The 26,894-nt window shown below is 42.2% G+C and overlaps 1 protein-coding gene across 3 annotated transcripts in view; it reads left to right on the top strand.

Annotated features, from left to right (window-relative positions):
• TADA2A (transcriptional adaptor 2A) overlaps nucleotides 1–26,894 on the top strand; it is a 74,491-nt gene that overhangs the window by 10,807 nt on the left and 36,790 nt on the right. For 2 of the 3 annotated variants that reach the window (XM_023204713.2, XM_023204712.2), the window contains exons 3-8: nucleotides 6,626–6,732; nucleotides 10,257–10,316; nucleotides 19,844–19,935; nucleotides 21,514–21,671; nucleotides 23,569–23,657; nucleotides 25,665–25,737. In XM_023204713.2, the coding sequence (XP_023060481.1) occupies nucleotides 6,626–6,732; nucleotides 10,257–10,316; nucleotides 19,844–19,935; nucleotides 21,514–21,671; nucleotides 23,569–23,657; nucleotides 25,665–25,737 (579 nt within the window). The remainder of the gene's footprint in view (nucleotides 1–6,625; nucleotides 6,733–10,256; nucleotides 10,317–19,843; nucleotides 19,936–21,513; nucleotides 21,672–23,568; nucleotides 23,658–25,664; nucleotides 25,738–26,894) is intronic. The other variant, XM_023204715.2, reaches the window with a different exon arrangement.

The raw sequence follows: 26,894 nt of genomic DNA, 5'->3' as shown, positions 1-26,894 counted from the left end.
AAAAAAAAAAAAAAAAAAAAAAAAAGCCTTTCTCTTAGGTCTAAAAGAATTTTGAAATACCTTTTGAAGGACAGTTGGGCTCTGTGTATCAAAAACCTAAAAAATGTTCAGTAACTGTATACTCAACAATTCTAGTTCTAGGAAAATATATACCCTGTGGAACAGATGGGAAATGTACATACAAGAGACTGGGCACAGTGGCTCATGACTGTAATCCCAGCACTCTGGGAGGCTGAGGCAGACGGATCTCTAGAGCTCAGTAGTTTGAGACCAGCCTGGCCAACATGGTGAAACCCTGCCTCTACTGAAAATACAAAAATTAGCCGGGTGTGGTGGTGGGTGTAATCCCAGCTACTTTGGAGGCTGAGGCAGGAGAATCACTTGAACTTGGGAGGCGGAGGCTGCAGTGAGCTGAGATCGCGCCACTACACTCCAGCCTGGGAGACAGAGCAAGACTCCGTCTCAAAAAAAAAAAAAAAAATTACTAGGCGTGGTGGCATGCACCTGTAGTCCCAGGTACTAGGGAGGCTGAGGTGGGAGGATCACTGAGTCTGGGAGGCAGTTTACCATCAGCCAAGTTTACTATTCGGAAGTAAAATACATAGACAATATGTCTACATACATACATGATTTTTTTTTTTTTTTTATTGAGACAAAGTCTTGCTGTGTTGCCCATGCTAGAGTGCAGTGGCACAATCTCAGCTCACTGCCACCTCTGCCTCCTGGGTTCAAGTGATTCTCATGCCGCAGCCTCCTGAGTAGCTAGGACTACAGGCATGCGTCACCAGGCCCAGACAATTTTTGTGTTTTTAGTAGAGATGGGATTTCGCCATGTTGACCAGGCTGGTCTTGAACTTCTGGCCTCAAGTCGTCTACCTGCCTTGGCCTCCCAAAGTGCTGGGATTACAGGCGTGAGCCACCATGCCTGGCATACATAATTTCAAAAAATAAAAATAATAATGCCCTAACTATAATAAAAGAGATAAATACAAGAGAAGTAATTTATAGTAAAACAGTGCAATTTATAATAGCAGTATGTATCTCAATATGTTTAGACATGATTACGATAGAAGACATGATTTAAGTACTAGATAGTTGTACCCATATGTTGCATCACTGTGCATATACAAATGCAGAATGATTCAAGTGTGTCATGTTGGTGACTAAGAAACACCACAAGCTAGAATAACTAAACGTTCTGAACAAAACAAAATACATTCTCCTCTAGAGTTATATACAATTGCCTTTCTGGAAATTTCAGTGCATGTTAAAACTGTCGAAAATACTTTGCTTTATATATAACATGGAATTAGGTTATAGGTCATAAGAGGTTTTTCATTTACTTGAATGGTGGGACATTTGAAAGTTGCACAGGACACACAAAAAAGTCAGTTTTTATTAGAATGTATTGAGCATTGTAGGATATCTAGAATCCCTGTTTTAGGGGCCTGCAGAATGCCAGCGGGGCTCTCTAGTCATTGTGGCAATAAAAAGGTACCTCCTCAGATTTCCAAATGTCTTCCTAGAGGCGAGTTGAGTAAAATTAGGTTATATAATATAATTGATACAATGGAATGTTATTTATCCATTAGAAAGAACAAGGAAGGTCAATGTGTGTTGTCATGAAAAGATGTCCACAATATATTGTCAAGTGAAAAAACAGGCTATAAAACATCATGTATGATATTCCACTTTTTTTTCTTTTTTTTCTTTTTTGAGATGGAGTTTCGCTCTTGTCACCCAGGCTGGAGTGCAGTGGTGTGATCTCAGCTCACTGCAACCTTAGCCTCCTGGGTTCGAGTGATTCTCCTGCCTCAGCCTCCTGAGTAGCTGGGATTACAGGCACGCACCACAACATCCAGCTAATTTTTGTATTTTTAGTAGAGGTGGGGTTTCACCATGTTCGCCAGGCTGGTCTTGAACTCCTAACCTCAGGTGATCCACCCGGCTCAGCCTCCCAAAGTGCTGGGATTATAGATGTGGGCCACCGTGCCTGGCTATTTTTTCTTTTTATTATTTTTGGTAGAGGCAGCTTCTTGCTGTATTGCCCGGGGTGGGCTTGAACTCCTAAGCTCAAGCAATCATCCTGCCTTTTCCTCCCAAAGTGCTGGGGGTTACAGGCGAGACCCCCTTAGCCCAACCTCTACCTTTGTTGAATATTTGTACTATAGCATATAGAAGAAAGGTTGGAAAAATATTTTTCAAAATGCTAATTGTGGATGACATACTTTATAGTTTTATTATTTGGAATGTTAAGAACTATAAATTGGATTACTTTTACAAAGTAATTCCTTTTTTTTTTTTCTTTTCGAGACAGGGTCTAGCTTTCTTACCCAGGCTGGAGTGCAGTGGTGTGCTCATGGCTCACTGCAGCCTCGACCTCCTCAGCTCAAGTGATCCTCCTACCTCAGGCCTCCGTATAGCTGGGACCACCAAGCGTGCACCATTGCACCTGCCTAATTTTGTGTATTTTTTTTTTTTTGTAGAGACGGGGTTTCACCATGTTCCCCAGGCTGGTCTCGAACTCCTGAGCTCAAGTGATCCCCCCACCTTGGTCTCCCAAAGTGCTGGAATTACATGCATGAGCCACCGTGCCCCGCCCAGTAATCGCTTCTTGACATAAGGATTTAAAAAATCACTTTGGGCCTGAAATTCTAGCACTTTGGGAGGCTAAGCCAGGTGGATTGTGTGAATCCAGGAGTTCAAGGCCAGCCTGGGCAACATGGGGAAACCCCCCCCCCCCCACTAAAAATACAGAATTTAGCTGGGCATAGTGCACATACATGTAATCCTAGCTACTTGGGAGGCTGAGGCATGAGAATTGCTTGAACGTGGGAGACTGAGGTTTCAGTGACCTGAGATCAAGCCATTGCACTGCAGCCTGGGTAACCAGAGTGAGACACTGTCTCAACAAAACAATAAATAAAGACCACTTTTCAGGAGTTCGAGACCAGCCTGGCCAATATGGTGAAACCCCGTCTCTACTAAAAGTATAAAAAATTAGCCGGGCATGGTGGTGTGCGCCTGTAGTCCCAGCTGCTTGGGAGGCTGAGGGAGAAGAATCACCTGAATCCAGGAGGCGGAGGTTGCAGTGAGCGAAGGTCATGCCACTGCACTCCAACCTGGGCGACAGAGCGAGACTCCATCTCAAAAAAAAACAACAAAACAAAAAGAACACTTTGCTCAATGGCTGATGCCTTTTTTAAAAATAGGATAGTTGGAGGCAAGAGAGAAGCAAGCTTATATCATTAACAGGAAGTGAGGAAGAGGGTAACTTGGTAGAAGCTGGTATCTATCACTTAATATACAACAATTTTTGGCACGGCGTAGTGGCTCACTCCTGTAATCACAGTACTTTGGGAGGCTGGGGCAGGAGGATCACTTGAGGCTGGGAGTTTGAGACCAGCCTGAGCAACATAGCAAGATTTTGTTCTTCTGTATTAAAATTTAAAATGGGGGCAATGGAGTAGCTGCAGTTTCATATATTGAATTGAAAGCTACTGCCAGGAGTACATTTTTTTTCTTTTGTCATTTTCTTCTGTGTCTTTTTTTTTTTTTTTTTTGAGATAGAGTTTCGCTCTTGTCACCCAGGCTGGAGTGCAATGGCGCAATCTCAGCTTACTGCAGTCTCTACCTCGCGGATTCAAGCAATTCTCCTGCCTCAGCCTCCTGAGTAGCTGAGATTACAGGCGCCCGCTACCTGGCTAATTTTTGTATTTTTAGTGGAGATGGGGTTTTGCCATGCTGGTCAGGTTAGTCTTGAACTCCTGAGCTAAAGTGATCCACCCACCTCAGCTTCTCAAAGTGCTGGGATTATAGGTTTGAGCCACCATGCCCACCCTCTATATCTTCTTAAAAACAAATAAAGAGAACAGTGATCATCACTTGGAAGAGGGAAAGGTACCTTGAAGAATGTTTCTTGGACTTTAGGGAGGCAAGTACTGTTACAGAATGTGAGAAATCCTGTTCCAGGCTGAACAAATTAAATTCCTTCGTCTACCTTCAAAGCCTTTCTTCTCTTAGATTCTTGTGATTGATCATAGAGAACAATTTTGCTAGGTTGCCATGACTCTAGAGGCCAAGTTTGGGGCAACCAAGGACACATATATCTGCATTTTTATGATTTTTGAGAGTTTGGATTGTACTCCTTGTCTTAATAGTTTGGAGATATACCACTGTCATTGGAGTAGAAGATCTACTGTGTTATGTACTTACCATGGGAAAAAGCGAGGAAGCTTTCTGGGTTTAAATTCCCACTCAGAACCAGGTGCAGTGGCTCACACCTATAATTCCACCACTTTGGGAAGCTGAGGCAGGAGGACTTCTTAAAACCAGCGTGGGCAACATAGTGAGACCCTGTCTCTACAAAAATTAAAAATTGAGCCAGGCGCGATGGTACAAGTCTGTACCTCTTCTTGGGAGGCTGAGGTGGGAGGATCACCTGAGCCTGGGGAGATTGAAGCTACAGTGAGCCGTGATCACACCACTGCACTCTAGCCTGGGCGACAGTCCAAGATCCTGTCTCAAGAAGACCCTGTCTCAAGAAAAAAAAAAAAATCCGAACTCAAATATAAAATAGTATATTCCAAGACATGTGTTTAGAGGAGACGTATTTAGACACTACCTGAGTGTGGTGGCTCATATCTGTAATCCCAACACTTTAGGAAGCTGAGGCAGCTCAAATTCCTGCGATCGTTTGAGCCCAGGAATTCAAGACCAGCCCAGGCAACACAGTGAAACTCTGTCTCTATAGAAAATACATTTTAAACAGCCAGGTGTGGTGGCTTGTGCCTGTAGTCCCTGCTAGTTAGCCTGGGAGGTTGAGGCTACATTGAGGCATGATCGTGCAACCACACTTCAGCCTAGGTGACAGAGTGAGACCCTATCTCAAAATTAAAGGAGTTGTCTCTTTTTTGCCCCAACTTTTTGTTATGAAAAATTTTAAACTTAAATAGAAAAGTCAAAAGAACAGTACAGTGATGATGATTTTTTTAAAAAATTTTTTTATTTTGTTTGGAAACGGAGTCTGTCTCTGTCGCCGACACTGGAGTGCAGTGGCGCAATCTCGGATCACTGCAACCTCCGCCTCCCGGGTTCAGGCAGTTCTCCTGCCTTAGGCGCCTGCGTAGCTGGGACTACAGGTGCACACCACCATGCTTGGCTAATTTTTTTTTTTTTTTTTGAGATGGAGTCTCACTCTGTCGCCCAGGCTGGAGTGCAGTAGCGTAATCTTGGCTCACTGCAACCTCTGTCTCCTGGGTTCAAACGATTCTTCTGCCTCAGTCTCCTGAGTAGCTGAGATTACAGGTGTGTATCGCCACATCCAGCTAATTTTTGTATTTTTAGTAGAGATGGGGTTTCACCATCGTCTTAAACTCCTCACCTCAGTATCCACCCACCTTGGCCTCCCAAAGTGCTGGGATTACAGGCAGGAGCCACCGCCCCTGGCCAATTTTTTTGTATTTTCAGTAGAGACAGGGTTTCACTGTGTTGTCCTGGCTGGTCTCAAACTCCCAAGCTCAGGTAATCTGCCTGCCTCAGCCTCCCAAAGTGCTAGGATTACAGGCGTGAGCCTCCGTGCCCAGCTGATGATGATGATGATGATGATGATGATGATGATGATGATGATGATTATGATTATTTGAGACAGGGTCTAGCTCTGTCGCCCAGGCTGGAGTGCAGTGGCACAATCTTGGCTCACGGCAACCTTTGCCTTCTGGGTTCAAGTGATTCTTGTGCCTCAACTTCCCAAGTAGCTGGGATTATAGGCTGTGTCCCCATCCCTGGCTATTTGTATTTTTAGTAGAGACAGGGTTTCGCCATGTTGGCGAGGCTGGTCTCAAACTTCTGGCCTCAGGTGATGCACCAGCCTTGGCCTCCCAAAGTGCTGGAAATACAGGGTAAGCTAACGTGGCCAGTCTACAGTGATTATTTATATGCTTGCTACCTAGATTCAGCAATCGTTAACATTTTGTCAGATTTTCTTTATATTGTATGTGTAGGCATGTGTCCATTTTATGCTCCTGGAAAAATAAGTTTGGGATATTATGAAACTTCCAGTTAAAAATGTGTTCGTGACTGGGCGTGGTAGCTCATACCTGTAATCCCAGAGCTTTGAGAGGCCGAGGCAGGAACATTCTTTGAACCCAAAAGTTCAAGACCAGCCTGCGCAACGTGGTGAGACGTCGCCTCTACAAAAAATTAACCAGGTGTGGTGGCATGTGCCTGTAGTCCTAACTACTTGGGAGGCTGAGGCAGGAGGATCCCTTGAGCCCAGGAGTTTCACGTTATAGTGAGCTATTGTCAAGCCACTGCACTCCAGCCTGGGTGGCAGAGCAAGACCCTGTCTCTAAAAATGTGTAAATAAATAAACAAATATATGCTTGTAAATTTCTCTGCAGGGTCCATATCTATGTAAATGCTGTGTGAAAAGGAACAGTGCTTCCCTGAGATTAAAAGGAGCATAATTTTTGCTTTTTTTTAATTTGTAATGAGCTCATCTTGTCTCCATGAACTTTTCAACTCAACTCACTACTTGTGTGGTCATTTGGGGATTTTCACCTTTTTGCACTTAAGATAACCATAAAGTGTTCTGAAATGTGCATTTGCTTTCTCTTTGTTCTAGATGATCCCTCTGATAAGCCACCTTGCCGAGGCTGCTCCTCCTACCTCATGGAGCCTTATATCAAGTGTGCTGAATGTGGGCCACCTCCTTTTTTCCTCTGCTTGCAGGTAACTCACTAATGCTGGCCTACTCCTAGCCTAGTTTTATGCTATTTTTTATGATGTAATATTTCAGAGATTACTATCAACTGCTAAGGAGATCTATATCTTATTAAATCTATTCCTTCCGATTTTTTTTTTTTTGAGGGAGTCTCACTCTGTCGCCCAGGCTGGAGTGCAATGGTGTGATCTCTGCTCACTGCAATCTCCGCCTCTTAGGTTCAAGCAGTTCTCCTGCTTCAGCCTCCTGAGTAGGGATTACAGGCACACACCATTACGCCCAGCTGATTTTTGTATTTTCAGTAGAGATGGGGTTTCACTGTGTTGGTCAGGGTGGTTTCGAACTCCTGACCTTGTGATCCACCCACCTCAGCCTCCCAAAGTTCTGGGATTACAGACGTCAACCACTACTCCCGGCCCCAATTTTTCATTATACGTTTTACCATTGAAAGTTGAGAAACAGAGCAGTTAGATGAGACAGACTGTTGATTAGTCCACATCAGTGTTTAAACCTAATACTTGGCCAGGCACAGTGGCTCATGCCTGTAGTCCTAACACTTTTGGAGGCCAAGGCAGGCAGATCACCTTAGGTCAAGAGTTTAAGACCAGCCTGGCCAACATGGTGAAGTCCCGTCTCTACAAAAATAATAAAAAATTAGCTGGGCATGATGGCAGGTGCCTGTAATCCCATCTACTTAGGAGGCTGAGGCAGGAGAATCTTCTTTTTTTTTGAGATGAAGTCTTGCTCTGTCACCAGGCTGGAGTGCAGTGGCACTATCTCAGCTCACTGCAACCTCTGCCTCCCAGGTTCAAGTGATTCTCCTGCCTCAGCCTCCTGAGTAGCTGGGACTACAGGCGTGTGCCACCATGCCCAGCTAATTTTTTATATTTTTAGCAGAGACGGGGTTTCACCATGTTGGCCAGGATGTCTTGATCTCTTGACCTCATGATCTGCCCGCCTCGGCCTCCCAAAGTACTGGGATTACAGGCCTGAGCCACCGTGCCCAGCCAAGGAGAATCTCTTGAACCTGGGAGGCAGAGGTTGCAGTGAGCCGAGATCGCCCATTGCACTCCAGCCTGGGCAACAGAGCAAGACTCTGTCTCAAAAAACAAACAAATGAACAAACAAAACCCTAATAGTTAACACTGTTTTGTTGTTGTTGTTGTTGTTTTGTTGAGACGGAGTTTCGCTTTTGTTTCCCAGGCTGGATGCAAAAGTGTGATCTTGGCTTACTGCAACCTCCGCTTCCTGAGTTCAAGCGACTCTTCTGCCTCAGCCTCCCGAGTAGCTGGAATTACAGGCATGCGCCACCACACCCGGCTAATTTTGTATTTTTAGTAGAGACGGGGTTTCTTCATGTTGATCAGGCTGGTCTGGAACTCCAGACCTCAGGTGATCTGCCTGCCTCGGTCTCCCAAAGTGCTGGGATTATGGGCGTGAGCCACCATGCCTGGCTGTTTTTTGTTTTTTTTTTCTTTTCCGTGACAGAGTTTTGCTCTATCACCCAGGCTGGAGTGCAGTGGCGTGATCTCAGTTCACTGCAAGCTCTGCCTCCCGGGTTAAAGGGATTCTCTTGCCTCAACCTCCCGAGTAGCTGGGGTTACAGGTGTATGCCACTATTCCCAGCTAATTTTTTATATTTTTGGTAGAGATGGGGTTTTATCATGTTGGCCAGGCTGGTCTCGAACTCCTGACCTCAAGTGATCCTCCTGCTTCAGCCCCCAAAGTGCTGGGATTACAGGCGTGAGCTACCATGCCCAGCCATAACACTGTTTTTTTAAGTTAAAGTATTGAAATTATAGGAAACAGAACTGGAAGATTATTCCTTTTGATGACACTATTTATTGTCTTGTTGAAGACTGATCTCTGTACAGATGACAAGGAAAGAAACAATTTTTGTGGGTGATAATGGTAGTAGTAATACTAATTATAAGTACTTAACTCTGTACCAGGCACCACTTTGAGTACTTTACATGAATTAACCCTTAAATCATCACTATAATCCTATGAAGTACCTATGATTAGTATCCCCATTTTATAGATGAAGAAATTTAGGCTAAGAGAGTTTAAGTAACTTGTTCAAGGTCACACAGCAAATACCATATTTTATCAGATCTAAGACACGATTGATTATAAGAAGCACCTCGATTTCAGAAATGTTAAAATGTAAAAATGGCTGATGAAAGTTGTGATGTACTTTCGATAAGATGAATCTTGATTTCAGAGAGTTTTTAAATTTTTTTGAGACAGGGTTTCACTGTGTCCCCTAGGCTGGAGTGCAGTGGCACAATCATGGTTCAGTGCCACCTCTATTGTCCAGACTTAAGTGATCCTTCCACCTCAGCTTCCCAAGTATCTGGGATTACATGCTTGTGCCACCATGCCCAGCTAATTTTTTTTTTTTTTTTTTTTTCCTGTGGAGAAAGGGTCTCGCCATGTTGCTCAGGCTGGTCTGGAACTCTTGAGCTCAAGCAATCCTGTCGCCTCAGCCTCCCAGAATGCTAGGATTACTCCTGGCCTACTTTAGGGACTTTTTATTTTTCTTTAAAAAAAATTAAAGAATTTTTTTGTTTTAGAGATGGGGTCTTGCTCTGCTGCTCAGCCTGGAGTATAGTGGTGTAGTCGTAGCTCACTGCAACCTCTGCCTCCTGGGTTCAATGATCCTGCTCCCTCAGCCTTCCCTGAGTAACTAGGACTATGGGCACAAGCCACAATGCCCAGCCCAGAGTTTAAAATATGAAAAAATATTTATCTTAGAATGGCTGAAATACAGTTACAGAGCCAGGATTCAAATTTAGGCTGTATGATTATGATTCCAGGGCGTATGCTCTTCTCAAAAGAGTTGTTTTAGGAAAAAGTCTTTTTTTCAGACTTGTTTTTTCTCTGTGAGTGCCCCTGAAAAGCTGTGATCATGATTCCACCATTCTGTTGGAGCTGCAGACAAGATTAAATGAATCCTTAAAAACTTGTTGGCCGAGCTCTGTGGCTCACGCCTGTAATCCCGGCACTTTGGGAAGCCAAGGCAGGTGGATCACAACATCAGGAGTTTGAGGCCAGCCTGGCTAAGACGGTGAAATTCCGTCTCTACTAAAAATACGAAAATTAGCTGAGTGTGGTGCCGGGTCCCTGTAATCCCAGCTACTCAAGAGGCTGAAGCAGGAGAATCGCTTGAACCTGGGAGGCGGAGATTGCAGTGAGCCGAGATTGCGCCACCCTAGCCTGGATGACAGAGCAAGACGCTGTCTCAAAAAAAAAAAAAAAAAAAAAAAACTTGACAAGAAGTGGTATGGTGGCCCACACCTATATTCTTAGCACTTTGGGAGACTGAGGTACAAGGATCCCTCGAGCCTAGGAGTTCAAGGCTACAGTGAGCTATGATGGTGCCACTGCACTTTGGCCTGGGTGACAGAACGAGACCCTGTCTCCAAAAATAAAATTTTAAAAATCCAAACTTGTCAGAAGAAAATAACACAAACCACCTCTGTCCTTTAAGAAAGTAGCTTTTGCTAACTTAATTTTTCTTTCTTTGCAGTGTTTCACTCGAGGGTTTGAGTACAAGAAACATCAAAGCGATCATACTTATGAAATAATGGTAATGATGAAGTTTCTGGGAATTTCTGTTCACTTTTTTCAAGAATTAGACTAGGAAGTAGTTTTTCTTTTCCATTTTTCTTTTTCTTTAAGCTCTCTTGGACTTCTGGGAATTAGTTTTCTTAATCTCTGAATATCTTTACCTTTTCTCCCCTTCGGAAATAGGTAATTATTATCCAATAAGTCTTTTAGGGTTTTGTGGACCTATCGAGGTATTTAAGCACAAAAATAGTTTTATATACTCAGATTTTTGTTTGAAATTTGGAAAGTATTCAAAGGAAATACTTTTGATATGAGGATAACAGGTGCTTTTTAAAGATGCTGCTTTTTAAGCTCATTAATAAATATAGCCAATGTGTTGTCACTGTGTGCTCATGGTATTTTTATGTGGTTCATGTGGACAGTGGTGTTTTTGTCAAGCAGTTCATTTGCTTGCCTTGGGGAAAATTAGTTACCTTCTAATAGGTTACAAAGTGAACATAGCAAATGAGTTAATATATAAAATCGCCAAAGAGGCAGACTGGTTTATAACCTGAATAAGACTTGACTGTAGATTAATTGTATTGCCACCTTTAAAGAAGGATAAGAGTGTTCATAGTGTCCTTCCAAGCCCTGGCTATGGGAGTGGGTGGTTTAATAAGCCAAAGTGAATATCCAGTCTGCTTGACGGGTATATATACCTTTGTGAAGATAGTTCTATCAGCCAGGCACGGTAGCTCACGCCTGTAATCCCAGCACTTCCAGAGGCCGAGTTGGGCAGATCACTTGAGGTCAGGAGTTCAAGACCAGCCTGGCCAATATATGGTGAAACCCCATCTCTACTAAAAATACAAAAATTAGCCAGGTGTGGTGATGTGCGCCTATAATCTCAGCTACTTGGGTGTCTGAGGCGGGAGAATCGCTTGAACCTGGGAGGCAGATGTTGCAGTGAGCCAAGATCGCACCACTGCACTCCGGCCTGGGTGACAGAGTGAGACTCCATCTCAAAAAAAAAGAAAGATAGTTTTGTCAGAGTTTTGTCAGTTATCAGAGCATATTAAGCGTGTAACTAAATCTCCTCCCTCAAGCAGTTTTCTGACATTTGGCCCCCATGTAGTTTTTCTTACAGGAAAGGATGCTGGCAGGCTCGACAGTTAAAATTTCACATAGTAGATTAATCTGTATTAGTTTTCTATTGGTGCTATAACAAATTACCAAAACTCAGAGATCTTAAGACAACACAAATTTGTCTCACAGGTTCTGTGGATCAGAAGATCATTAGGCTCAACAGGTTTGCTCCAGGTTCCATAAGGCTGAAATGAAGATGTTGGCCAACCTGGCCTCTCACCTGGAGGCCGTGGGGTAGAATCCACCTCTAGGTTCTTTCAGGTTGTTGGCAGAATTCACTGCCTTAAGGTTTTAGGAAGGATGCCACTGTTTTGATCAGGGCATGTTCTCCGTTTCCACAGGCTGTCTGCATTCCCTGGCTCTGGGCCCTCTTTCTCCATCCTCAGAGCCAGGAGCACAGGAAGTCCTTGAGGTTGTTGACGAAATCCAGGGAATCTCTATGACCTCTCTTACTGCCTTATTTTGCCTGTGCTGAATCTTTATGAATGATTCTTCTGCTTTCCTCTTCTACTTTGAGACAGGGTCTCACTCTAGAGGAATGGCACAATCACAGGTCACTGTAGCCTCGACCTCCCAGGCTTAAGCTATCCTCCTACCTCAGCCACCTGACTAGCTGGAACTATAGGCACAAGCCACCATGCCTGGCTAATTAAAAAAAAATTTTTGTAGGCCGGGCGTGGTGGCTCACGCCTGTAATCCCAACACTTTGGGAGGCCAAGGCAGGCGAATCACAAGGTCAGGAGATCGAGACCATCCTGGCTAACACAGTGAAACCCTGTCTCTACTAAAAACACAAAAAATTAGACGGGTGTGGTGGCGGGCGCCTGTATTCCCAGCTACTCAGGAGGTTGAGGCAGGAGAATGGCATAAATCCGGGAGGTGGAGCTTGCATTGAGCTGAGATTGCGCCACTGCACTCCAGCCTGGGCGACAGAGCGAGACTCCATCTCAAAAAAAAAAAAAGATTTTCGTAGACAAGTTTTCTATGTTATCCAGGCTGGTCTCGAACTCCTGGGCTCAAGGGATCCTCCCACTTCAATCCTCAACCTCCTAAAGTGCTGGGATTACAGGTGTGAGTCACCGCAGCAGGCACCTCAGCTACGTGTAAGGACTCACGTGGATTACATTAGGCCCATCTGGGTAATCCAGGATAATCTTTACTTCAAGGTCAGCTGATTAGTAACCTTTATTCCATCTGTAAAGTCCTTTCCCAGCAGTACCTCGTTAGTGTTTGATGGAATAATCAGAAAACAGGAATCTTAAGATGAGGGGAACATCTTTATTTTTATTTTATTTATTTATTAAAAAAGAATAGAGACAGGGTTTCTCCATGTTGCCCAGGCTGGTCTCGAACTCCTGTGTTCAAATGATCCTCCCACCTTGGCCTCCCAAAGTGCTGGAATTGTAGACATGGGCCACCATGCCCAGCCAGAGAACATCTTTAAAACTGGGCCTCCTACAGCACTGTAGTATATTTACTTCAGTCTCTTAAAAGTTTAGAAAGGGTGAATCAGAATCTCTGAGCCTGACTACTGGTGGAGTCCTATTAAAATAAGTTTCTGGGCTTATAATATTCAGGGTCAGATTCTAGGCCACAATGAATTAATCAGAGAACTAGTTAGAGTTCTTGGGAGCCAACTAGCTGGCCTTCCTCTTTCCATCTCTAAACAATTTCAGTCTTTTAACTAATGGCTTCAGTAATTGTAAGACTTGGAATAAATTTTTTCCCCCTTTAATTGCAAAAATGAAGGGTTAGGAGACTGTTCAAAGTAGCTGTGGATTTGAGTTAATTTCACCAAGGTTATCAGGTCTTCAGGAAACTGGTTTGTTTTTCCCAAATTAATACAAGAATACCTAGAGCCAGAATACAAATGTATTCATTCATATTGTGAAATAATTCCTTAAGGGATAATTCATTATGGCTTGGGTAGGTTGGTAGTCATGCTTATTCACTTTAGGAAAGCTGACCATGAGCTTTCTTTAGCTATTCTGGGCATCATGTCTTCTTCATAATGCTGAAAGCACTGACTAAGTTTCACTCCACATCCACTTAATTCTGATTACATCATCCTTTTCTCACATATTCAACACCCATACAATCACATTTCAGAGTACTGTCCTTTACTTTGGGGAGCTTTTGGGGGTTACTAATACTTCCTTTTTGTGGCCCACCTTATTTCTTCCCAGTGAATCTTTCCTTCTATAGGCATGATGACCAAATTTTAGCTTTCTACACAAAACTTGATTTTTTTGCATATGAAGCCTCAGATAACTTTAAATGGTTTTCAGTACTTTTGTCATGTCACAGTGCTGTATTTTTGGGAGTTACTCATGCTGTGGTAGGTGGTGCGTTAACCAGGATTTCTGAATTCTATGCCTATTTTTGTCTTGTAATTCTTAGAACTTTGAACAAGTCAAGGCAGCTCTTTCTGCCACACCCTTTTATACCAGCGATTCTTAAACTTCAGTACATAAGAATTGCCTGGGAGTTTCTTATAAATATAGATTTCTAAACTCTTCTGTGAGAGATTGTGGTTCAGGAAGCATTGAGGTTTGGTCCCCGAGCTGAATAATATTAATTAAACTTTATGTAAAACTGTCTTGTGCCTTTTTTGGTGTGTCTGTGATGTAGAAAGTTTTTATAGTTTATCTCACAGTAAATTTGGTTGAGAAACAATATTCTAAAATACAGTTTTACAAATAACAGTCTCGCCGGGCACGGTGGCTCAAGCCTGTAATCCTAGCACTTTGGGAGGCCGAGACGGGCGGATCACGAGGTCAGGAGATCGAGACCATCCTGGCTAACCCGGTGAAACCCCGTCTCTACTAAAAAATAAAATTAGCCGGGCGAGGTGGCGGGCGCCTGTAGTCCCAGCTACTCAGGAGGCTGAGGCAGGAGAATGGCGTAAACCCGGGAGGCGGAGCTTGCAGTGAGCTGAGATCCGGCCACTGCACTCCAGCCTGGGTGACAGAGCGAGACTCCGTCTCAAAAAAAAAAAAAAAAAAAAAACAAATAACAGTCTCTTCAACTAATGTGTGCGTTGTCGTATTTACATGTCTTTTGGTACTTGCAGAATTGAGAGTGATTATGAATTTAGTGTATAGACTCTGAAATTTCTCTCTTGGATTTCATAATACCTCATGTGCTAGACATATTCGTAGTGCGTGCTCAGATGAAAATGTATTGCTTATTGGTAGTGTAATTTCACAAATCATGACACTTTTTTTGTCATTAAAAAAAGGTATAACAAGTTCTAAGTGCCTATGTAATCTGAAGACGTCTTGTGTTATTATTTTTTTTACTTGTTATTATAGAAAAGTTCAGATGTACACAAGAGAGAATGATGTTTGGTTATCTATTGCCAGCTACCTCCAAACCTCATGCTTAAAAATGACCATTTTATTATCTCCCACTGTTTTGTGGTTCAGGCATTCAGATTAGGCACAGTGAGGGTGGCTCTTGGCTCTATATGATGTACTTAGGCTGAAAGTCCCAAGAGGGCTATGAATTTGGTATAGACATAGACTCCAAAATTTCTCTCTTGGATCTCATAATACCTCATGTGCTAGGCATGTTCACAGTACGTGCTCAGATGAAAATGTGGTCATCATTGTAATCAACTACCACATAGTGGTAATCAATTTCCGTTTATTTACCCATCACTAGCTCTTAAAATTATCGACTCATGGCCAGTCTTACTTTATCTAAACCATCAACTTTCCCTGTCGCCCAGGCTGGTGTGCAATGGGTTGATCTCGGCTCACTGCAACCTGCGCCTCCTGGATCCAAGCGATTCTCCCGCCTCAGCCTCCCTAGTAGCTGGGACTACAGGCACACACCACCATGCCCGGCTAATTTTTTTATTTTTGTGGAGATGGGGTTTCGCCATGTTGGCCAGGCTGGTCTTGAACTCCTGACCTCAGGTGATCTGCCCACTTCGGCCTCCCAAAGTGCGGGGATTACAAGCGTGAGCCACTGCACCTGGCCTAAACCATCACCTTTCTAGATTATTTTGAAGCAAATACCCTAGGCAGTATATTATTTCACCTTTAAGTGTTTCATTAGGTCTCTGTGTCATTCTAGTCAGTTTTCACATTCCGCCAGTCATTTCATAAAGGCTTAATATCTAAAACCCCTGCTGCCTTTTTTACCCCTGAAACAATCACTGTTCTAATTTTTTTTTTTAATCAGCATAGATTGGTTTTGCGTATTCTAAAACTGCATATATATGAAATCATACTGTATGTACACTTTTGTTGTTTCTGGTTTCTTTCACTCAGCTTTTTTTTTTTTTTGAGACAGAGTCTCATTCTGTTGCCCAGGCTGGAGTGCAATGGCACAATCTCGACTCACTGCAACCTCCGTCTCCTGGGTTCAAGCAGTCCTCCTGCCTCAGCCTCCCAAGTAGCTGGGATTACAGGCGCCCACCACCACACCCAGCTAATTTTGTATTTTTAGTAGAAACGGGGGTTTCACCATGTTGACGAGGTTGATCTCGAACCCCTGACCTCAGGTGATCCACCTGCCTCGGCCTCCCAAAGTGCTGGGATTACAGGCGTGAGCCACCATACCCGGCCTCACTCAGCATGTTTTTGAGTTTTATTCATGTTGTGTATGTTACTAGTACATTTGCTACTAATCATTTCTTTTAATTACTGAGTAATATTCTGTTGTATGAACACAATACAGTTTTTTATCCATTCTCCCTTTGATGGACACCTGGGCCTTGCCCAGGTTTGCGCTATTATGAATAAAGCTGCAGTGAATATTCATGTATAAAGCTTTCTATGTACATATGTTTTCACTGTTTTTTGGATAAATACCTAGGAGTGAAATTGCTGGGTCATAGAGTAAATGATTGTTTAACTTTTAAAGAAATGATTGGCAAGTTTTCCAAAGCATTTGTATCATTTTACATCTCTGTTGACAAAATATGAGAGTTCTGATTGCTTCATGTGCTTGCCAACGTTTGGCATTGTCAGTTTCATTGATTTTAGCTATTTTAGTCAGTGTAGTGTGGTATTACCATTTTTTTTTTTTTAACTTTTTGCAGTTTGTTTAATTCAGATACAAATAAGATTCACACATTTCAATTTTCCAACTGGCTGCCTCTTATGTATTTTCTATTCTATATGGGATTTCCTTCCCTTTCTCTCATTTCTTTTTTTTTTTTTTTTTTTGGTCTTGTTTTAGAATAATTATGTTTTAAATTTTATCTTCTTAAATATATAGAGAAATAGAGATGGAGTTTTGCCATGTTGTCCAGGGTGGTCTCAAACTCCTGGACTCAAGGGATCCTCCCACCTTGGTCTCCCAAAGTGCTAGGATTACTGGCTGGCCACTGTGCCCAGCCAGTTTTGGATTTACTGAAGTTGCAAATATAGTACAGAGAGTTCCCATATATCCTTCATCCTGCTTCCCCCAAATTGTAACATCTTACGTTATAGTACATTTGTCAAAATTGAGAAATGAACATTGGCTGGGTGTGGTGGCTCTTTCCTGTAATTCCAGCACTTTGAGAGGTTGTGGTAGGAGAATTGTTTGAGTCCAGGAGTTTGAGACCAGCCTGGGCAATCTGGAAAGACCCCATTGCTACAGAAAAATTTAAAAATTAGGTGGGTGTGGTTGCACATGCTTGTATTCTTAGCTACTTGGATGGTAGAGGCAGGAGGATTGCTTGAGTTCAGGAGTTTGAGGCTACAGTGAGCCATGATCACACCAGTGCACTCTAGCCTGGTCAACACAGCAAGATCTTGTCTCAAATTAAAAAAAGGGCTGAGCTTGGTGCCTCACACCTGTAATCCCAGCATTTTGGGAGGCCGAGGTGGGCGGATTACTTGAGGTCAGGAGTTCAAGACCAGCCTGGCCAACATGGTAAAACCCTGTCTCTACTAAAAATACAAAAAATTAGCCAGGTATTGGTGGCACATGCCTGTAATCCCAGATGCTCTGGAGGCTGAGGCAGGAGAATCGCTTGAACCCGGGAGGTAGAGGTTGCAGTAAGCCGAGATCATGCCACTGCACTTCAGTCTGGGCTATGGAGCGAGAGTTGGTCTCAAAAAAAAAAAAGGAAAAAGAAATGAACATTACTACAATACTAAGAACTATAGATTTTATTCAGATTTCTCCAGATTTTCCACAAATGTCCTTTTCTGTTGCCGGATCCAATTGGGGATCCCACATTGCATTTAGTCATAATGTTTTCTCCAATCTGTGACAGTTTCTTAGATTTTCCTTGTTCATGACCTTGACAGGTCAAAGTGTATTTTGTACAGTGTCTCTCAATTTTGTCTTCATAGCTTTGATATTTTATCATGATTAGATTTGGATTATAGGTGTTTAGGTGGAAGATCACAGAGAGGTGAATTGCCTTCTCATTTTATCATATCAGACGATACATAATTTAACACTGGTGATGTTGAAAAATGAGCAGCCAGCCATAAGAGATGCATGAGGCAGGGTGTATGTGGGAAGGGGCAGGAGCTTTCCTGTTCTCTCTGAGTACACCGCCCTCCACCTCCACGTGTTCAGCAGCCTGGAAGCTCCTCGCTCTCATTTCTTCTTATTTGTTTGATTTTTAAAAACCGGATTGTTTGTCTTACAGATGTTAGTCTGGATTTTGTTGACTAATGTGTTCCTCTATCTTCTGCGTTTCCTATACACTAGTAGTTACATTTAATGACTACTTCAGATTCATTTAGGACCATTGTCTGGATCTGCTAATTCACCAAGGACTGTAAAACATTAATCTTTTAATTCTGTCACTCATTTTAATTTATGAGTTAGAAATTTCTTATTATTACATGGTCCCTCTGAGTAACGTTTGTACAGGAAGGAGAAATGATGATTACTTCCCTTTATTTACTAGTTTTGAGAATATGCATTGGTTCCCTAGCATCCTCCACATATTTAAAATATTTGATGTTTCAGTTCTTTGTGGTTATTATCCTTATTGATGCTCAAAATGTTCCATTTTTAGCTAACAGGAGTCTCTGGAAGTTGATGTCTGAATTTTTTTACATGACCTTTATAATCTTTAAGAGCTTCTTTACTGCCAGGCGCGGTGGCTCACGCCTGTAATCCCAGCACTTTGGGAGGCCCAGGCGGGTGGATCACCTGAGGTTGGGAGTTCAAGATCAGCCTGACCAAGATGGAGAAACCCCATCTCTACTAAAAATATGAAATTAGCTGGGTGTGGTGGCGCATGCCTGTAATCCCAGCTACTCATTGCTACTGGGTTGGTCATTTTTTCTAGACTTTTTCAGTGAACAATGTTAGGAAATTATTTTTCTTTTAAGATACAACACGTGAGTTCATAATAAAACTTTCAATTTAAATATGAGACTGTGAGAGTTTTTTTTTGGTTGGTTGGTTGTTTTTGAGACGGAGTCTCTCTCTGTCCCCCAGGCTGGAGTACAGTGGCGCCATCTCGGCTCACTACAAGCTCCACCTCCCAGGTTCATGCCATTCTCCTGCCTCAGCCTCCCAAGCAGCTGGGACTACAGGCGCCTGCCACCATGCCCAGCTAATTTTTTGTATTTTTAGTAGAGATGGGGTTTCACCATGTTGGCCAGCCTTGTCTTGAACTCCTGACCTCAAGAGATCCACCTGCCTCAGCCTCCCAAAGTGTTGGGATGGCGTGAGCCACTAAGGCCAATCTAAAGTTTAATATTATACTATTTATGTTTCAAAGTCAAATCTACAGGCAAGGAATATTCAGAGAAGTCTAGCTTCTATCCCTCTTTTCTCTACCCTGTTCTCTTTCTTCCTCCCCATAGTAACCTTTTTTTTTAAAGTGTGTTTTATTCTTCCATTTAAAAAAATACATACATATTTGTCTTTTCCTCTTAGCTAAATGGGAGCATACTAAAATATTTATCTGTACCTCTGTGTTAAGTTTAAAAATATATGTATATCTGCATGAATTGCTTGGCATTCATAGGTGATATGGAGGCCCTTCTAGCTAATGGTGGAAACGGGTGGGAGAGGTGGACAACTAATAAGAATGTACCCTAGGTATCTCTCATCATTCAACTATAAACTACTATTACAGTTGAAGTTCCTAGATTCCATTTCTTTTTTATTTTTGATACTGAGTCTTGTTGCAACACCCAGACCAAAGTGCAGTGGCACGATCTCAGCTCACTGCAACCTCCGCTTCCCCGGTTCAAGTGATTCTTCTGCCTCAGCCTCCTGAGTAACTGGGACTTCAGGCGCATGCCACCATGCCCAGCTAATTTTTGTATTTTTAGTAGAGATGGGTTTTCACCATGTTGGCGAGGCTGGTGTTGAACTCCTGACCTCAAGTGATCCGCCCGCCTCAGCCTTCCAAAGTGCTGGGATTATAGATGTGAGCCACCGGGCCTGGCACCTAGATTCCATTTGTATCTCTGTTCTTAAGCAAAACTTTTTTCTCCTTAGACCTCAGATTTTCCTGTCCTGGATCCCAGCTGGACTGCTCAAGAAGAAATGGCCCTTTTAGAAGCTGTAATGGACTGTGGCTTTGGAAATTGGTAAGTGCTTGGTGTTAAGAGTTATCCTGCCCTAGTGGGCTCAGAGAAGAAGCTATTGTTGAAGAGTAAAGGAAGGAGCCTCAGGAAGAGAAAGTATATGTTGCTTTCCTATCAACCCATGATTTAGAGAAAAGTTAGTCCCCTCTGTACATTATTTTTCCAGTGCCGAAATGTGTCACAAGGATATGGGATGTTTAGTGGTCCATGACTGAGCAGCTTTAAAAGGCCACTTTGGATATGTATCAACAATGGGAAGATTGATTATTCCTTTCTGAATAGTAGGGAAGTTTAGTTTCGTTAGTTATTACTCCCTTCTGATTTTATGAATTTTTGTTGGTTATAGATGCCCTAGTCATTTAAGTGAATCAGACTTTAGCTAGATGGTCATACCTAAGATTTAAGTTTCACAGACTTCCTGATAGCATTCTCTGTTTTTAGCTTTCAAACACCTGCCTTAGTCCAAGACCGGCTGAATTGAATAGCACTCATTGCTGTTGCCTTAGTGGGCAGCACCACTTAATACTACCACTTTTGTTTTTATCTTTTGGGAACACTTTCATATGGATGATTTTATTTTATGAACTAGATAGCAGAGACATTATTGAATATATTTTGTTCACAAATTATCTGAAGCCTAGGGGGTTGAAATGATTTCTTGTGATTACATAGCTTATTAGTGAAGAACTCTTAATTAGGTCCTCCCTGTCCTGACTTGCTAGTGTATATAACCTTTCTTGGTGTTCATCAGAATAAATTCTGCTTCCCTTATGTCCAGGGACCTGAAGAAGGAGACCTGAATTTAGTTCACATTTTGCTTGTATTCATTCATTCAGTATTTATTAAGCATCATAAAAATACTGTACAATGAGGAATACCAAAGGAGGTAGAAAAGTAATCACTTGTGAGGAGCTTTGTAGTCATCTTTGGCCTAGCTTTTCATTTTTTGCTTACCATTCTCTCTAAAATAGGCTAATCCTGTCTGTCCTCCTTCCCTCTTAACAAAGAACATAAAAAAGACGTAGCTTCTCTATGTACTGTGGGTAAGGCACTAAGTTTGGCAGTGAGTGGGCTAGAGCTAAGAATTATGAGATGCACTCTGCCTTCAGGAAGCTTATAGTTTAGCAGGGGACTCAAAATATCTGTACAAGTGATCGAAGTACACAAAACAGCACAGTGATGTCTTAGGGGAGGACAAGTGAAGTGCTGTGGAAAAGAGACCTTGAGGAGAGGACTTCCACCTCTACCTCTCCATTACCTTGGCTCAAGTCAGGGATTCTTTTTTATTAAGACAGTCTCACTTTATCACCCAGGCTGAAATGCAGTGGTGTGATCACAGTCACTATAACCCTGAACTCTTGAGTTCAAGGGATCTTCCCTCCTCAGACTCCCAAGTAGTTGGAACAACAGTTGTGCACCACCATACTCAGCTAATTAAATAGCTTAAATAGCTTAGTGACTTAAATTTATTTAAATTAAATAGCTTAGTGACTTAAAATATCAAAAGAGCAAATGATGCTTTTACTATTATGTGGAAATGAAAGTATCACTTTCTTCTGTCTTTTTCCCATAATCCTCTAGGCAGGATGTAGCCAATCAGATGTGCACCAAGACCAAGGAGGAGTGTGAGAAGCACTATATGAAGCATTTCATCAATAACCCTCTGTTTGCATCTACCCTGCTTAACCTGAAACAAGCAGAGGAAGCAAAAACTGCTGACACAGCCATTCCATTTCACTGTAAGTGCTTCCCTATCTTGGTAAAAGACACTTAGCTCATCCTGGGGCCCTGTTTCAGTAGCAGATAAACAGTGATTTGATGAATTGGACAGTTAATGATATCACGGAAGATAGGAGGAGTTATATGGCAGCTATTAAGAGTGAGGATCGACCCAGTGTGGTGGCTTATGCCTGTAATCCCACACTTTCGGAGGCTGAGGTGGGTAGATCACTTGAGGCCAGGAGTTCAAGACCAGCCTGGCCAACATGGGGAAACCCTGTCCCAACTAAGAGTGTAAAGATTAGCCGTATGTGGTGGCAGACACCTATAATCCCAGCTAATGGGGAGGCTGAGGTAGGAGAATCACTTGAACCAGGTAGGCGGAGGTTACAGTGAGCCAGGATCACATCACTGCACCCCAACCTGGGTGACAGAGTGAGACGTCGTCTCTTAAAAAAAAAAAAAGTCAGGATTATAATGTGGCAAAGAAGGAACATACTCTAAGGGTCAGAGTTCTATATGGGACATCAAGGTGCTTGAAGCCAATGTGTAGTTCCACCTACCTCCAGTCCTTTGAACATATCAGTTAACTTCAGTGCTTTCCTTTGTAAAATAAGATGTCAAAAAGGGAAAATCTTTTCTATGCTGTTATGAGTACAAATTTTTTTTCAATCCCTTTGGAGAGCTTATGATTATACATACGAGTTGCTTAGAAAATACAGTATTTGACTCATTATTATGAATTGTCCCAGTGTCAAGTCCAAGAAGTGGTTTGTTATTTTTGTTCGCTTGGTTGTGTCAGTGATGGCGAACTTTTTAATCTTGTACCTGTGGGACCAGTGGGTCTCTTAATAAAATATAACCAAAAACATGATGAATTACAAATGACCCTCTTTCCTGAATGACTCCCAGGGCTCAAGTAATAAGATATGAATGTTTTCCCTTCCCTTTTCTCTTTTCTCGTACTCTCTAGAAACAGTTTTATAGCTGACTAACTTAGAGGCTGGTAATATCTCCTTTTTTTTTTTTGAGACAGAGTCTTGCTCTGTCTCCCAGGCTGGAGTGCAGTGGCACAACCTGTGCTCACTGCAGCCTCCACCTCCAGGGTTCAAGCGATTCTCCTGCCTCAGCCTCTCAAGCAACTGGTACCACAGGTGCATGCCACCACACCTGGCTAATTTTTTGTATTTTTAGTAGAGACGAGGTTTCGCTATATTGGCCAGGCTGGTCTCGAACTCCTGACCTTAGATGATCTGCCCACCTCGGCCTCCCAAAGTGCCGGGATTACAGGTGTGAGCCACCGTGCCTGGTTGATACCTCCTATTTGGATAGCACTTTGATGTTAACACTTGGTTCTCAAATTCATTACACCGTTTGTTTCCAAACGGCAACCCAGTGAGATAGGCAGAGCAAGTGCTTTTGGTTTACATTGGAGGAGACCGATGCAGAAAGGTTAGTTTGTGCAGGGTCATGCGACTACTATGTGTTAGAGCTAGGACTTAATTCCAGCTAACTTCCAATTCCGGTGTTTGTTTTTTTCCTGCCTTTGGTGTGTTGTTTTTTTTTTTTTTTTTTACCTCTCAGTTGGATGAGTTTTGTAAATTGAGGTTCGTCCTAAGGGTTAAGGGAGCCAAAGCCAATGGTAAATATTTAGGTTCTGTAATATTAAAAGAAAAAAGCCATGATTTCCTTTCATTTTAGAAAAGCAGAAATCAGAAGAAATTTCCCTATATTTACTTAAAGGATTGCCTGCCTTGGTTTTTCTTTTAAAAAAATGTGTTTTCATAATACTTTATCTTTTTCACATTTCCTTCTATAAAAACCATTTAAAATTTTTTTATTCTTGGACTATTATTATGTCATTTTTTCATGCCAATATTGTATTAGTTAACTCAGAAAACTTCTAAATTCTTCCAGCTACGGATGACCCTCCCCGACCTACCTTTGACTCCTTGCTTTCTCGGGACATGGCCGGGTACATGCCAGCTCGAGCAGATTTCATTGAGGTAGGATAACTGTGTTTTTAGCACAAAGTAGGAAAAATTTGTTTGTATTTCTCATGAGCCTTCTATCTCACCCATAGATTCCATACCACTAAAAGGAGATTTTTCAAAGCACTGTAATTTGTAGGACCTTTAGGCAGCCACATTTTCTTACATTTGAGTGCCTTTTCTCACTTGTAAACATTTTCACATATGGAACAGGAAAAATTCTTTAAACAAACAGCCTATTTCTGGCCGGGCACAGTGGCTTACACCTATAATCCCAGCACTTTGGGAAATGAGAATGGAGGATCGCTTGAGTCCAGGTGTTCAAGACTAGCCTGGGCAACATAGTGAGACTCTGTCTCTACAAAAAATAAAAAATTAGCTGGGTGTGCCTCTAGTCCTAACTACTTCGGAGGCTGATACAGGAGGATCACTTAAGCCTGGGAGGTTAAGGCTGCAGTAAGTGGTGATCATTCCACTAAACTGCACCCTAGGCAACAGAGTGAGACCCTATCTCCAAAAAAAGCCCCAGAAAACCCATTTCTTAAGTTGCATCTGCTGGCTTCTACTTCCTTAGGTATGAAATTCCTGTAGTCTGGTTCTTTTTTTTTTTTGAGACAGTTTTTGCTTTTGTTGCCCAGGCTGGAGTGCAGTGGCATGGTCTCGGCCCATTGCAACCTCTACCTCCTGGGTTCAAGCGATTCTCCTGTCTTGGCCTCCCAAGTAGCTGAGACTACAGGTGCCTGCCACCACGCCTGGCTAATTTTTGTATTTTTAGTAGAGATAGGGTTTCACCATGTTGGCCAGGCTGGTCTCAAAACTCCTGATCTCAGGCAATCTGCCAGCCTCAGCCTCCCAAAGTGCTGGGATTACAGGTGTGAGCCACTGTACCTGGCCTGTAGTCTGGTTCTTATTATACATCTAGGGGCTTTCAAGATTGTACTGTATTGGGGATTGGCAAACTTATTCTATTAAAGGCCAGATAGTAAATATTTTAGGTTTTGTATGCTATAAAGTTTCTGTTGTAACTATACTTTGTCATTATTGTGCTAAAGCAGCATTGGATAATATAAGAAGAAATGAATACGCCTGTGTTCCAGTAAAACTTTATGTATAAAAACAGACAGTAGGCTGAATAATAGTTTACTGATTCCTGTACAATATCCACAATTATATAAAGAATGATGAATGTGTATAAAAACTGTATGTTCTTTGCTCACCTATGGAATTAAAAGACATGTAAATGTAACCACAAGTCTCTTGATTTATCATCTAATTCACAACTTGAAATATAGTTTGGCCAACTGCGGTAGCTTACACCTGTAAATCCCAGCACTTTGGGAGGCTGAGTCAGGCAGATTGCTTGAGCTCAGGAGTTTGAGACTAGCCTGGGCAACATGGCAAAACCCTGTTTTTCTACCAAAAAAAAAAAACCCAAAACCAAAAATTACCTTGAGTGTGGTGGCATGTGCCAGTAGACCCAGCTGCTTGAGAGGCTGAGACAAGAGGGTATCTTGAGCCTGCGAGTTCGAGGCTGCAGTGAGCCAAGATCACACCACTGACTCCAGCCTGAGTGACAGAGTGAGACCCTGTTTCCAAAAAAAAAATGAATGGACTTGATTTATTTATTTAAGAGACAGGATCTTGCTCTGTTTCCCAGGCAGTCTTGAAACTCCTGGTCTCAAGTGATGTTTCCACCTAAATCTCCTAAGTAGCTGGGATTACAGATGCATGCCACTGTGCCCAGCTCAGACTAATTTTAGTTTTTAGAGCAGTATGTTTAGCTTCATTCCTAAACTCATAACTATTCCAATTTTTTGTTGTCACTACTGCTTGTAAGCCTCTTAGATTTCTCCCATGACTTCCTGTTACCTGTGCCAGTATTGTGGCTTTTTGCCCTATATAGACTTTTTTAACAACTGTTTACTTGTGTTTTTTCTGTTTACCTCTAAAGCATGGCTGCTATAAAGACATTAATCAAAGCCAATGGGTTTGGGGTGGGGATTTTTTTGTTCCCCCAAACAGGAATTTGACAATTATGCAGAATGGGACTTGAGAGACATTGATTTTGTTGAAGATGACTCGGACATTTTACATGGTAACAGTTTATTTTGTCAAATGTTTATCAAGCGCCAACTGTGTGATGACACTGTCTTGGGTGCTGGGAATTGAAAGATGAATAGAACATGTGCCCTGCCCTTGTGGAATTCAAAAATCTACTGGTTAAGTTGCTAACCTTACTCTGTTGTTGGATTTTGACCACAGTGAATAAGATTCGTAATGAGGGTAAAAATATTGATTATATGATAGTAGTTGGAAATATCTGTTGGACTGTGTGATTTTTACTTTTATCTGAGATAAGTCTACACTAAGGTAATTGGTTAAATGGCCCTCACTTGCATTCTTAGAAGGAAGGGAATCAATTTGAATTCTTGGGACTTCAGTAGCAACTGCTAACACTAAATGTTCACTATATTTTGTTACCCAAAATTTCCCCTAGCAAGGAAAAATAATGGAAATTTCTCAAGAGTTTTTAGGCCCAAATGGGGAATTTCTTGTTTCTCTGGACTGTTGAATTTTCAACACTGCTGAATTCTTTTTTTGTGTTTGTTTTTTGAGACAGAGTCTTACTCTGTTGCCCAGGCTGGAGTGTGGTGGCGCAATCTCGGCTCACTGCAACCTCCGCCTCCCAGGTTCAAGTGATTCTCCTGCCTCAGCCTCCCAAATAGCTGCGATTACAGGTGTCTGCCACCATGCCCAGCTAATTTTTGTTTTTTTATTAGAGATGGGGTTTGTTTCGCCATGTTGGCCAGGCTGGTCTGCAACTCCTGACCTTAAGTGATCTGCCCGCCTCAGCTTCCCAAAGTGCTGGGATTACAGGCATGAGCCTTGACACCTGCCCCAAGACTGCTGAATTTTAATCTTTGATTAGCCCTCTAAGGGTTTATGTTAACTCTTTTCCTAAAACCTAAGTGGTGAATGCCAAAGGGCTGTTAAGAGTAGATAGTTAGACTTTGAGTCCCTTTTTTCCTTCTTTCCATTTTCAGTGAACTACATACTAGTATATACTAATACTACATAATGATACTCAATCCTTTTTTTTTTTTTTTTAATTTTAGTTCAGAGATCAGTAATTATCTATTGGAATCTGTATTTCCCAAACAGCATCTTCATTATTTCTGTTAAATTTACATCCCAGGCAGGAAAGACAAGTAAAATACTTGTTAAATTATAAATCAAGTTTTCACGTTGCGT

Source organism: Piliocolobus tephrosceles, chromosome 16, assembly GCF_002776525.5.
Source record: "Piliocolobus tephrosceles isolate RC106 chromosome 16, ASM277652v3, whole genome shotgun sequence".
Classification (NCBI taxonomy): Eukaryota; Metazoa; Chordata; class Mammalia; order Primates; family Cercopithecidae; genus Piliocolobus; species Piliocolobus tephrosceles.
The sequence above is the reverse complement of the archived record's forward strand: the minus strand, read 5'-3'. Positions and strand labels throughout refer to the sequence as shown.